Source organism: Vipera berus (assembly GCF_964194415.1).
Source record: "Vipera berus genome assembly, chromosome: 5".
Lineage (NCBI taxonomy): Eukaryota > Metazoa > Chordata > Lepidosauria > Squamata > Viperidae > Vipera > Vipera berus.
Window position 1 is genome coordinate 42,332,452 of NC_138207.1, and position 14,038 is coordinate 42,346,489.

The window sequence follows — 14,038 nt, forward strand, 5'->3', positions numbered from 1 at the left end:
TTTTATTATATGAATTACATGCAATATTTATATTCTTTCTTTTTTAATTTAAAATTAACAATACTCAAGTCAGGCATAGTTAAAGCAACACTAGTACCAAAACTATGAAAAAAAGAAAAGGGAGGAGACAGGCCTGAGAATCAGGCAGATCCAAAGAGAACAACAACAAAGGACAAGAAGCAACGGATGGAAACTAGTCAAGGAGAGAAGCAACCTAGAACTAAGGAGAAACTTCCTGACAGTTAGAACAACTAACCAGTGGAACAACCTGCCTCCAGAAGCTCTGAATGCTCCAACACTGGAGGTTTTTAAGAAGAGACTGAACAGCCATTTGCCTGAAATGGTATAGGGCTTCCTGCCTGAGCAGGGGGTTGGACTAGATGACCTCCAAGGTCCCTTCCAAATAATAATAATAATAATAATAATAATAATAATAATAATAATAATAATAATAATAATAATAATAATAATAATAATAATAATAATAATAATTTTAGCAGCTCAAATCCCTGTTAAAGACATGAGATAGTAAAATTTTTTACATTGTTTGTTCATCCAAAATAGCAATTAATAGGACTTAAATGAAGCTCAGATCACACTGGAGGTCACAGTACTGCAGGATTAAAAATAGCTTCAAAGGGTCCAGAAACTGTCCCTCATCACTGTATGGCTCTCTACAGAATGCATTTTTACTTTATCAACTGGAACTTCTATTTCCAAACAGTGGAGGAGGATCAAGTATTTGCTTGCTTTTTTTAACAGTGAATTTTGGAAGAGCTTTTACTTTAATCTGACAATATTCTGTATTTGATAAAATGCATACGCTTTCCTAGAGGCTGTCTAATGCTATCTGATAATGTAATCAGTGTCTTCAGAACTGCCAATTTCTAGTGGATTCTGCCTCTCATTAACATCTAAAAGATGATGTCCCTGTACAAGCTGGCTTTCACTGTTGCAACTTCCTGTCTCTGATATCCCAGCGATCGCACTGTCCTTTGGGTTTTGTTTCTTTAAAGCCATTAAAACTTGGCAATTTCAACAAGCCTTCAGTATGTGAAGGATGAAATGGATCATTCTTTAAGGGGAAAGAATGTTTGGTTAAAGTGTTACGACTGACACTAAAAATTTGATTGGGGGCAGTCTTTTTTATGGTTATTGTACAATTTTTAAGCTAATTACTGAATGAGTTATACAAGCTGCTCAGTCAAGTATGAGTAGAAGTTAGCCTTGTAAGATAATACAGGACAAATAGATTTATAAATAATCATTCTTCCCCTTTTGTTTTCCTAGCTTGAATTGCCTGAAATGCCAAAGCAGAGATTTTGTAGAAGTTTGCTTGCCGTAATAAAGGCATTGCTTCAGTCAGATTTGGATTTTTAAGGGAAAAAGAGTTACAAATACTCTTTAATTTCAATGATAAGGGAAATTTATGGTCAGTTTACTGATGGAATTCCAGCACCCTAGTAAGGGCTTAAGAGCAGTTTTAGTTTACAGTTTATATTTATTTTGGGGATATACAAAGGTTTAGGAGATATAACTGCTTATATTATTTTTAACATAAACATTATCCATTAATTTCATTGATAAATTGGTTTATGCAACATAATCGAAATGCCATAAATGCAATATAAATAAAAAGCAAGTTTGGTGTAGTGAATAAGGTGCTGGCCTAGAAACCAGGAAACTGAGTTCTGGTCCTGCCTTAGGCATGAAAGTCAGGTGGTTGATCTTGGGCTAGTTTCTCTCTCAGCCAACTCACCTCACAGGATTGTTGTGGGGAAAATAGGAAGAGAAAGGAGAATTAGGTGTATTCGCCTCCTTTAGTTGTTTATAAAGATATGGCAGGTTAAAAATCAAATATATAAAATGTACCATGTAAAAATATTAAAACGGATTATAAATACAATTGTTAAATGGATATAGGTAAAATAACTCTTGTTGGCATATACCAGGGGTGTCAAATTGCCGGCCTACAGGCCGGATGTGTCATGCCAAAATCGCACCCACTCCATTGCCAGCAATGGGAAAAAAGTCACAACACATCATGTGATGTTGCGAGTTTGACACCCTTGGCATATACAATGAAATCCTACGGAATGGATAATTGGAAAGACCAATTTCTTTGTGAATATAGAGCTGAACCTATGTCATTTTCCAGTTTATATTAAGCTATTTACAATTGTAAAAATGCACCTGGGCAGGGAGTTAATCAGACAAGCTTGTTCAGATATTTTAATCTCTACAGCATAAATGTTGCTATGATTTCCCAGCAGCCTGATAATAGAATCAGACAGTTATAAAAACAAATCTTAAAGCTAACAGACTGAGACTGTTTCAACATCGGGAGAAGTAAGATGTAGGTCAAGTTGTAATCACCAGAAATTTAATCTCATGGTCACAATTTTATACAATATAGTGTGCTAAGTACTAAAGTGCATCTGCAGTGACAATGCAATGAGGATGAACACAGATTTCACAGCTGAAAGCAGTTGCCAAGCAACCACCTCATGTTTTTTCCCCCTTCTCGTTCTATTTATCTTCTGCAGATAAAGGATTTCTGCCTCAATTTGGATCAAGTTAAAGAAGCAAAAGATTCCATCCCAACAAAAAGAAAATGAAATTATAAGAAAAATAATATGATATATGGTAACATCCTCACAGATAATCCTTACAGATACACCTTTTAGAAGGGCAGAGATGCAAGATTGTCTTAGTTAAGATACTGACATAAAAATCAGATAGATTTCAAATTATATATACTGTATTCAACTGTTCATAAATATAATTATAAGTATCCATCAGACGTAGTTAAAACAGGCAGACATTGATGTATTGACCAGGTCTAAAACATGCTCTCTTAGCTAACTTGAGCATTACAGAATACCTTCAAGTGACATGATGGTATAATTTATCAGGAGATAAATGTGATTAATATTTTGAGCTTTTTAAGGTGCATAAAAATTGGGAATAGGAGTGGAAGACAAAACATGCTATTTCTATCCTTAATCCCCCAAACTATGAACATGCCTCCAAGTGGCCTCTAACTTCTATTCTTATTATTAATTCTCAGGGGGGGGGGGAAATAACATCCTTCACAAAATCTGTTATTTTACTGCTAATGTTAGTGGCATAATTCTGGTCAATGCCATATTTGGCTTATAATATAAAATCTAAGCAACCTATCTAAGTTTATTAACATTAATATTTTGGAGATCGTAGCTGATATAAAGCTTTTTCCTTAATTTTTAAAGGTTTTAGTTATCAAATTTATCAGAGTGTTAATAGTAGCCAGTCAACATAAATACTATTGTACTCAATAATACAATGCATCATTTGTATTTTAAAATAATGCTATTTGTGTTTTATAATAATACAATGAAATAACTTTTTTTAAAAAAATCCTGGATTTATCAGAGTGGATGTAAAGGAATAAAACAAATTAGAAAAGGCACAGAGAAACTTACAATTCAGCTTTTTCTGCCATTTGAATGAGTCTGTTTTCTTCAAATTGCACTATACCTCCAGCCTGAAGCAATTCTAAAAGAACCTATTAGCACCATATAATTATAAATATTGTGTTAAAATCCTTCAGAGACTCCACAACATTTATCCTGTACAATAAAAGATTATGCCTCTATACGAACGAGCATCAGACATCAAGGAGTAAATTATATTCTTCCAAGCTTTGCTTGTTCATTGCAATACTGTATACATATTTACATAAGTAGAAACCTTCTTTCTGACATAAAATTTGATTTTGGAATTTCTCAGTTACTGCCTGAGGACAACATATAATTGCTTTATTCTTAGGTATGTATCTTGATCAAGAATGAAATCAAGGAGAAGCTATAATTTTTGAGTAGCTGATTAAACATGATCATGTTCCCAAGCCTGATCAGAGTATTTACCTGCTTCGTATCATATGAACTGAGATAATTTTCCTCTTAATCACATTCTGCACTTAGACTGACACAATCTCATTTCTTTGCCTTAGCCTTCTAGTCTCGTACAATTGCACGTCTCCCTTTTTCTTCCTGAACTTCAGTTGAATAATCAAGTCTAGAAAAAGAGTAATCATGCCCCAAATTTGCTACCTTTCTGATATAATCCAGCACTGTTCATCTCTACTACGGGGGATTTGGAAAAACCAAAGTAAAAATCGCACTATACACATAAAAGTATACACCTCTAGATAATTTATTTAGTTGCATTTGTATACCGCCCTTTCCCTGAGGACTCAGGGCGGTTTACAGGGAATTAAAAATCAAAACATACAAAAGTTAAAACCAGTTAAAAAGTATTAAATTCACCCTGTACACTAAAAGCCCCAAATTAAGATTTTCTCCTCAGCCTGGGCCCGAGAGCTCAAAGAGCCAGGTCTTCAGGCCCCGGCGGAATGATCGGAGGTCGGGGGCAGTCCTCAGCTCCACCGGCAGCTGGTTCCAGAGGGCAGGCGCTCCCACTGAGAAGGCCCTATCCCTGGGTATCACCCGCCGGCAATCTCTCACCGGCGGAACCCTGAGCAGACCCTCCCTGTGGGAGCGCACTGGGCGAAGGGCGTTTGATGCCGGCAGCAGGTGTTCCCTCAAATAACCCGGACCCAGGCCATGTAGGGCTTTATAGGTAATAACCAGCACCTTGAATTTCACCCGGAGGGCAACCGGAAGCCAATGCAGCTCGCGGAGTAGAGGTGTTACATGGGAGTATCGGGAAACCCCCATTACAACTCGCGCGGCCGCATTCTGCACCAGTTGAAGCCTCCGAGTGGTCTTCAAGGGCAGCCCCATGTAGAGAGCGTTACAGTAGTCCAAACGGGAGGTCACAAGCGTATGAGTGACTGTGCGTAGGGCGTCTCGGTCCAGATAGGGACGCAACTGGCGCACCAGGCGAACCTGTGCAAAAGCCCCCCTGGTCACGGCTCCTATGTGATCTTCAAAATTGAGCCGTGAATCCAGGAGGACGCCCAAGTTGCGAGCCCTATCAACGGGGGGTAACACCTCACCCCCCATCGTTAGAGGTGGAATAACTTGGTAACCTACTTCTCTTCAATCACTCTCTAATTATTAACTATGATAGTGGCAACCAAACTATGTAAATTATATCATAATGTAACACCAGACTGTGTCATTCTAGGCTATATTTCATCATACTGAATCTCTGTAGTTTTGGTGTGAAGAATCTGAACTGCTACAATTTATGTGATTCTGAAAACTATTAATATGCCTTGATTTAATGTATAAGCTCTTAGCAGTTTTCTAGATGCTGATTGTTTCTCAGTGTGGAGTTCTAGTTTTAGCGTTTCTGCTCTGTAGTATGGTCATTTTTTAGTAATGATCTTCCTTCTTAACCATGAATCATTTTCACAGCATGAATAATATTATCCTAATGATTCATACCTGCTGTCTTTCAGAGTGTCGTGAATCATCATCAGGACTGCAGAGAAATTCAAGGACCTAAGCGAAAAAGCAAATGTTATTATATACATATTTCTGCTCCATTTCTCAAGCACAGTATCACATTTTACAAATTTATCTACTGTAGCATTTCCCGCTAAAGAAAAAGACATAGAAATTATAGCAACATTTGGGAATAAGAGCCCAGCTTCTAAAATAACTTAATGCTGTGAAATGCAAATTCAACATCAAAAACCCAATACAACATGTGTTTACTCTTTTTAAGCATCTCCCAGTTGTCCCACATATCCTTTCTAAAATCATTGCATTCGTATCTTCATAATTTATCTCAGACTTTCTGAAACAGTATATAGAGTAATTACAGACTAGATGGCATCATACTCATGCAATCATTTTATAATTCAATATAGATTTTGCCCATTTTAAAATAAAAATTCCATCCCATTATGGTTCTTCGTATTACCTGGTCAAATAGCATCCTATTCACAAACAATGTGTTGTTTGGCTTAGCAAGCTGTTGAGCAAGGAAAGTAAAAAGACATCCAACTTGTGATGGGGTAAAATCAGAGTTCTCCACCATAACCTAGAAGGGAGAAAAACAGGTACATTTATTAATCACAACAATTTAGGTTAGCAATAGTGGCGAATATCTGTAGTTTAGGTTAGCACGTATCTTCTCCTGAGATGGAAAGCACAACAAAACCCAACACTGTATTTAATAAAGTGGTACAAAAAATAATTTAAAATTTTCAGAACTTACTGTAAACCTGTCTTCCCAGATACACTAAGCCAACATTTTTAAAGGGAAATTTTAATTCATATAAGGTTTCTAAGACAATGTTCCCCAAGCTTATCGCTGTAGCCAGATATAGCTGCGTCACTAAAAGGAAGCAGTGCTTTTCTATCTTCTAGGTCACACTGTGAAGAACTATGGACGGAGGTTCGCAACATTGTACCAGAAGTAGCAACTAAAACCATCCCAAAGAAAAAGAAATGCAAGAAAGCAAAATGGCTGTCTGAGGAAGCTTTACAACGAGCTGAGGACAGGAGGGAAGCGAAAGGCAAGCGAGAAAAAGGAAGATACACCCAATTGAACGCAGAATTCCAGAGAATAGCTAGAAGAGGTAAGAATACCTTCTTAAATGAACAGTGCAAAGAAATAGAAGAAAACAATAGAATAGGGAGGACTAGAGATCTCTTCAAGAAAATTAGAGAGATGAAGGGAACATTTCATGCAAAAATGGGCATGATAAAGGACCAAAATGGCAGGGACCTAACAGAAGCAGAAGAGATTAAGAAGAGGTGGCAAAATTACACAGAAGAACTATACAAGAACAAGCTTAACATCCCTGATAACCACGATGAGGTGGTCACTGACCTCGAGCCAGACATCCTAGAATGTTTAGTGAAGTGGGCCTTAGGAAAGCTGAGCAACAACAAAGCTAGTGGAGGTGACAGTATTCCAGCTGAGCTATTCAAAATCTTAAAAGACGATGCAGTAAAAGCTACACTCAATTTGCCAGTAAATTTGGAAAACTCAATAATGGCCACAGTATGGGAAAAGATCAGTTTACATTCCAATTCCAAAGAAAGGCAGTGCCAAAGAAGGTTCAAACTATCGCACCATTGCACTCATTTCACATGCTAGTAAAGTTATGCTTAAAATCCTACAAGCTAGACTCCAGCAGTATGTGGATGGAGAACTACCAGAAGTACAGGCAGGATTTCGAAGAGGCAGAGGAACTAGAGATCAAATTGCCAACATACGCTGGATCATGGAGAAAGCTAGGGAGTTCCAGAAAAACATCTACTTCTGCTTCATTGATTATGCTAAAGCTTCTGATTGTGTGGATCACAACAAACTGTGGCAAGTTCTTAAAGACATGGGAATACCAGATCATCTTATTTGTCTCTTGAGAAACCTATACGTGGGTCAAGAAGCAACAGTGAGAACTGGACACAGAACCACTGATTGGTTCAAATTTGGGAAAGGAGTCCGGCAAGGCTGTATACTGTCACCCTGCCTGTTTAACTTATATGCAGAGCACATCATGAGAAAGGCAGGGCTAGATGAATCAAAAGTTGGAATTGAGATTGCTGGGAGAAATATCAACAACCTAAGATATGCAGATGATACCACTCTAATGGCAGAAAGTGAAGAGGAACTAAAGAGCCTCTTATTGTGAGTGAAGAAGGAGAGTGCAAAACTTGGGTTGAAACTAAACGTTAAGAAAACCACGATCATGACATCCAACCCTCTCAATTCCTGGCAAATAGATGGGGAAGAAATGGAGGCAGTGACAGATTTTATTTTCCTGGGCTCCAAGATCACCGCAGTCGGGGACTGCACACAAGAAATTAAAAGACGCTTGCTCCTGGGGAGGAAAGCCATGGCAAACCTAGACACCACACTAAAAAGCAGAGACATCACCCTGCCAACAAAAGTGCGTATAGTCAAGGCTATGGTCTTCCCAGTTGCAATGTATGGCTGTGAAAGTTGAACTATAAAAAAGACTGAGCGCCAAAGAATTGAGACCTTTGAACTGTGGTGCTGGAGAAGACTCCTGCGAGTCCCTTGGACTGTAAGGTGATCAAACTGGTCAGTCCTAGAGGAGATCAACCCTGACTACTCTTTAGAAGGCCAGATCCTGAAGCTGAAACTTAAATACTTTGGCCACCTAATGAGAAGGAAGGACTCACTGGAAAAGAGCCTAATGCTGTGAAAGGTTGAGGGCAAGAGAAGAAGGGAACGACAGAGAATGAGGTGGCTGGATGGAGTCACTGAAGCAGTAGGCGTGAGCCTAAATGGACTCCAGAAGATGGTAGAGGACAGGAAGGCCTGGAGGAACGTTGTCCATGGGGTCACGATGGGTCGGACATGACTTCACAACTAAGAACAACAAGGTCACAGTGACATTGTTCTGAACTTGTCAGTGGAATAACACTGGGCATTGCTTGAACTATCTATAAAACAAATCATCCGCCATAAATAACCGAAGAATGGGTAGAGGCAGAGAGAGATGGAAATGAATAATACGGGGGGAAATTTCATCTTCTTTCACTAAAGAGCAATGAAGCATTTTATCTTATGGAACACAGTATTTCTTCAATTCTTTATAACAAATCAAAATTTACACCTCATGTTTCTGATACTTATTCCTTTATTATGCAGAACATATTTTGGTATTATTTACATTTAATAAATGTAAATTACATTTACATTATTACTTATATGATGTTGTAGAATTTAATAACATATTTCATGAAAACCACAATACATCTTTTAGATATATTTTGTATATTTTAATTTATAATTAATGACAGATTGACAACTAGACATAATTATGTGGAATGGTCATACAGTTATCAACCATACTCCAAGATACAGATATTATGGTCAACTTGCATTCTACAAGGTAACTGGCACATTATGGCAAAAACAATATAGTATATAGATATTAAATAGCTATTTCTTGGAAAGAGTAGAAATAATATGAACATGAGATTTGGAGTAACATAAACATAAAGGTGACAAAGAAGACAGGCATGCGGCCTGAACTCCTTCTCCAACATGAGGTCCAGAGAGCTTCAAAAGGTAAGTGTGTGATAGATGATGCTATGTAGGGAGTAGGCCCTAGGTGTGTGGGGTCCCAGAGGATGGGATGACAGGAAAGATAGGCAGGGGGCCATTGCAGCATCCCTGCGGGCAGTTGTAAGGGCAAATGACTGCAGGGGAGCTGCAGCGGCTATAACTTTAAAAGTGGGCCCATAAGTAACTTTTGGGGGGGTCTGTCAACTTCTAGGGGGCATTAAAGGGTCATATCTCAAGGACTACCTATAGAGGTGTAAAATGTTTTGACCCAAACTATGCAAAGTTGCATCAGTTCTTGTACAGACATTCTCACTGTACTTGGTATCAGCTCCTTAAAGGGTCTCACCTTTTCCTGGGTTAGGCAAATTCTGAAAAATTGTATTTATTAAATTTATTTCCCCACCTATCATTCAGTAACTCAAGATGACATACCGGTATATAGCTCTTCATCTCCAATTTTTTTCTCCATAGCTTAGCCATAATTGATATCATGATATGAATTTGAAATCAAGCAGAAAAAGGCACTGCTCCTTTATGGAGACGCCAGTTATAATAGTAAGGATCAACAGGATCTGAGGCACCTGATCTAAATACTATGCATTTATAAGAATAAGATATTAGTGAATGTAGTTTGTTCACGTTTCATCAGTCAAAACAATAATTTATTGAAAAGAAATAATGAAGGAACAATAATAAAATAAGCTGTATAAATGAATAAAATAAGCTGTAGAAAAAGTTTTTCATTTTAGTACTTCAAAGTAAAGATTTTTACATTTATTTCACTATATTTGCCATGAAAACAAAGGAAATTTACCTTGAGTAATATGTCCACAATTCTCTGTTGGTATTCCACAGCTTGCTTGTCATTCTTAAAATCTTCAAATGTCTTTATCAGAAAACAACATTGGAAGAAAAAAAGCAAAACTTCACATGCAATTTTTTTGTACACCCCAGCATTCAAAATAAAAACTTAAGATATTACAATATACTGTACATCAGTTTTGTGAAGAAGCTACAATTATGTCTGAATCAAGGTGACAATGGATCACCACCAACTAAAAAAAGAACTTATAAGCAAGTTGAAATTATCTCAGAGACGATTCAACACTGGAAGCTATTAACAAGAGCAATAACTGACTCTTGGTTTCTCATTTTTCCATTCAATCTAAAGGGTTGCACGCAATATTATGTCACAGTATGTTTGTCAAAGCTATTGCAAAGCTGTTCATGGAGAACAGTGGGACCCTTTGTATAGGTGACCCTGCCCCCAAGGTAGGTTTCAAAGACAATACTACATATTTTCAGCACCTTTACTGAGGTTGGAAAGGACAGCACATTTGGGTGGCTAATTAAGAAATAATGTAACTATCATGTTATCCTCACCCTTCCTTAGCGGGGGTGGGGGGAGAGACAAAGCAAGTAGAAGACCTCCAAGGTCTCTTCCAGCTATTCTATTTTGAGAATTATATATTGTCTGGAGATCCTTTCTATGATAGGTGTCATAGAAACATTTAAAATGAAATAAATTTTAATAAATAGATTCCCAAGAGAACAAATAATTATAATTACCTTTTCCCAACTGAGTACTCTACTTGCACTTCTATTCCTAGAATCCCCAGCCATGTGCAACCAGGCAGATAAAAATATACTATCTACTCCCTGCTTGATAGCCTTTCCAATCCACATAAAAGATTACTTCAGAAATCAGGACATCTTGCAAAGTGAGGCAGGCAATGTTACTGGTGGGAAAGTAGATTCTCCAGAATTATCAGATCATCCTACATAGGTGTTATATTTAGGACAGATTGCTTCTACACTTCTTAAACCACACCTATTCCATTCTACTCAGTGAAGTTCTAGTTAGGTTGTATAGCAGTTTTGGAAGACAAGGCAATTGTGAGAAGGAGAGAGAGTAGTGATGGAGAACTTCTACAAATCAACTCTATACATCTAATCTGGATCCAATTGTTGTTGTTAGCTGCGAAGTCGTGTCCGACCCATCGCGACCCTATGGACAACATTCCTCCAGGCCTTCCTGTCCTCTACCATCTTCTGGAGTCCATTTAAGCTCACGCCTACTGCTTCAGTGACTCCATCCAGCCACCTCATTCTCTGTCGTCCCCTTCTTCTATTGCCCTCGATCTTTCCCAGCATTAGGCTTTTCTCCAGTGAGTCCTTCCTTCTCATTAGGTGGCCAAAGTATTTGAGTTTTAGCTTCAGGATCTGGCCTTCTAAAGAGCAGTCAGGATTGATCTCCTCTAGGACTGACCGGTTTGATCGCCTTGCAGTCCAAGGGACTCGCAGGAGTCTTCTCCAGCACCATAGTTCAAAGGCCTCAATTCTTTGGCGCTCAGCCTTTCTTATGGTCCAACTTTCACTGCCATACATTGCAACTGGGAAGACCATAGCCTTGACTATACGCACTTTTGTTGACAGGGTGATGTCTCTGCTTTTTAGTGTGCTGTCTAGATTTGCCATGGCTTTCCTCCCCAGGAGCAAGCGTCTTTTAATTTCTTGGCTACAGTCCCCATCTGCAGTGATCTTGGAGCCCAGGAAAATAAAATCTGTCACTACCTCCATTTCTTCCCCATCTATTTGCCAGGAATTGAGAGGGCTGGATGCCATGATCTTGGTTTTCTTAATGTTAAGTTTCAACCCAAGTTTTGCACTCTCCTTCTTCACCCGCAACAAGAGGCTCTTTAGTTCTTCTTCACTTTCTGCCATTAGAGTGGTATCATCTGCGTATCTTAGGTTGTTGATATTTCTTCCGGCAATCTTAATTCCAACTTTTGATTCATCTAGCCCTGCCTTTCTCATGATGTGCTCTGCATATAAGTTAAATAGGCAGGGCGACAGTATACAGCCTTGCCGGACTCCTTTCCCAATTTTGAACCAATCAGTGGTTCCGTGTCCAGTTCTCACTGTTGCTTCTTGACCCGCATATAGGTTTCTCAAGAGACAAATAAGATGGTCTGGTACTCCCATCTCTTTAAGAACTTGCCACAGTTTGTTATGATCCACACAATCAAAGGCTTTAGCATAGTCAATGAAGCAGAAGTAGATGTTTTTCTGGAACTCCCTAGCTTTCTCCATGATCCAGCGTATGTTGGCAATTTGATCTCTAGTTCCTCTGCCTCTTCGAAATCCTGCCTGTACTTCTGGTAGTTCTCGATCCACATACTGCTGAAGTCTAGCTTGTAGGATTTTAAGCATGACTTTACTAGCATGAGAAATGAGTGCAATGGTGCGATAGTTTGAACATTCTTTGGCACTGCCTTTCTTTGGAATTGGAATGTAAACTGATCTTTTCCAATCCTGTGGCCACTGTTGAGTTTTCCAAATTTGCTGGCAAATTGAGTGTAGCACTTTTACTGCACTGTCTTTTAAGATTTTGAATAGCTCAGCTGGAATACTGTCACCTCCACTAGCTTTGTTGTTGCTCAGCTTTTCTAAGGCCCACTTCACTTCACATTCTAGGATGTCTGGCTCGAGGTCAGTGACCACCTCATTGTGATTATCAGGGACATTAAGCTCATTCTTGTATAGTTCTTCTGTGTAATTTTGCCACCTCTTCTTAATCTCTTCTGCCTCTGTTAGGTCCCTGCCATTTTGGTCCTTTATCATGCCCATTTTTGCATTAAACGTTCCCTTCATCTCTCCAATTTTCTTGAAAAGATCTCTGGTCCTCCCTATTCTATTGTTTTCTTCTATTTCTTTGCACTGTTCATTTAAGAAGGCATTCTTATCTCTTCTAGCTATTCTCTGGAATTCTGCATTCAATTGGGCGTATCTATGTTTTTCTCCCTTGCCTTTCGCTTCCCTCCTTTCCTTAGCTATTTGCAAAGCTTCCTCAGACAGCCATTTTGCTTTCTTGCATTTCTTTTTCTTTGGGATGGTTTTGGTTGCTACCTGTTGTACAATGTCGCGAACCTCTGTCCATAGTTCTTCAGGCACTCTGTCTATCAGATCTAATTCCTTAAATCTATTTGTCACCTCTACTGTATATTCAACAGGGATATGATTTAATTCATACCTGAGTGGCCTAGTGCTTTTCCCTACTTTCTTCAGTTTAAGCTTAAACTTTGCAAGGAGAAGCTCATGGTCTGAGCCACTGGAGAAGGAAATGGCAAACCACTCCAGTATCTTTGCCATGAAAACCCTATGGACAGTACCAAAAGGCAAAACGATATGACGCTGGAAGATGAGCCCCTCAGGTCGGAAGGCGTCCAATATGCTACTGGGGAAGAGCAGAGGGCTAGTACTAGTAGCGCCAGAAAGAATGAAGCGACTGGGCCAAAGCCGAAAGGACGCTCAGCTGTGGATGTGTCTGGATCCAATACATATGGTTAAATCAAAGGGAGGCTATGCTACCACAAGCAACCATCCATTCTCATTTATATTTCCTCAAAAGTACTTCAAATCATTAAAGAGGCATAATTTCTCACTATTTTCAGAAGAAACAATAAAAAATAGGTGCACAAGGCATTAAAGTCTCCACTTCCCACAAACTTTGTACGAACCCACTCTAAAAATTCAGCAATTTCCATTTGGACAATGCTATGTTACCATGCCACCATAATCCTTGATGTTAAAAAGTAATAATTGCTCTCTAGTTGCCAAAACATTGTCCACCATTGTTTAAGCTTATGCAAGAGATGAAGCTTTCTATCTTTGTAATCAGTATTTCCACTTACCAGTGCAAGAACGTTAAGGAACTCTCGTGTATCAAAGTGCAACAGTGTGCGAACATAGGGATAAACTTCTTCATCTATAGGAGCCTCAGCTGAATGTAAACGGATAAGGAATTCAAAGACCTGCAATGCAAAATGAATATAGATTTTGCTCAATCTAAATGCCAGAATTAACACTTCCAAGTATATCAATTCCAGGAATTTTTCACAGGAATTTTCCAACATTAGTGATTTAAAACAAAAGAATAGACAAGATGTTTTATGGTTACTTGCATTAATTTTCTCAATCACTAGCACTTAACTGCTTCATATTGCTTTTTGAAAGATTATTACTACTGACT

The 14,038-nt window shown here is 38.5% G+C and overlaps 1 protein-coding gene across 3 annotated transcripts in view; it reads right to left on the reverse strand.

Annotated features, from left to right (window-relative positions):
- The window catches only part of VPS8 (VPS8 subunit of CORVET complex), a 94,883-nt gene that overhangs the window by 46,300 nt on the left and 34,545 nt on the right, over positions 1-14,038 (reverse strand). For all 3 annotated transcript variants that reach the window (XM_081328388.1, XM_081328389.1, XM_081328387.1), the window contains exons 27-31: positions 13,701-13,820; positions 9,821-9,892; positions 5,878-5,997; positions 5,397-5,453; positions 3,465-3,547 (exon numbers count right to left, since the gene is read on the reverse strand). In XM_081328388.1, coding sequence (XP_081184514.1) covers positions 3,465-3,547; positions 5,397-5,453; positions 5,878-5,997; positions 9,821-9,892; positions 13,701-13,820 — 452 coding nt within the window. The remainder of the gene's footprint in view (positions 1-3,464; positions 3,548-5,396; positions 5,454-5,877; positions 5,998-9,820; positions 9,893-13,700; positions 13,821-14,038) is intronic.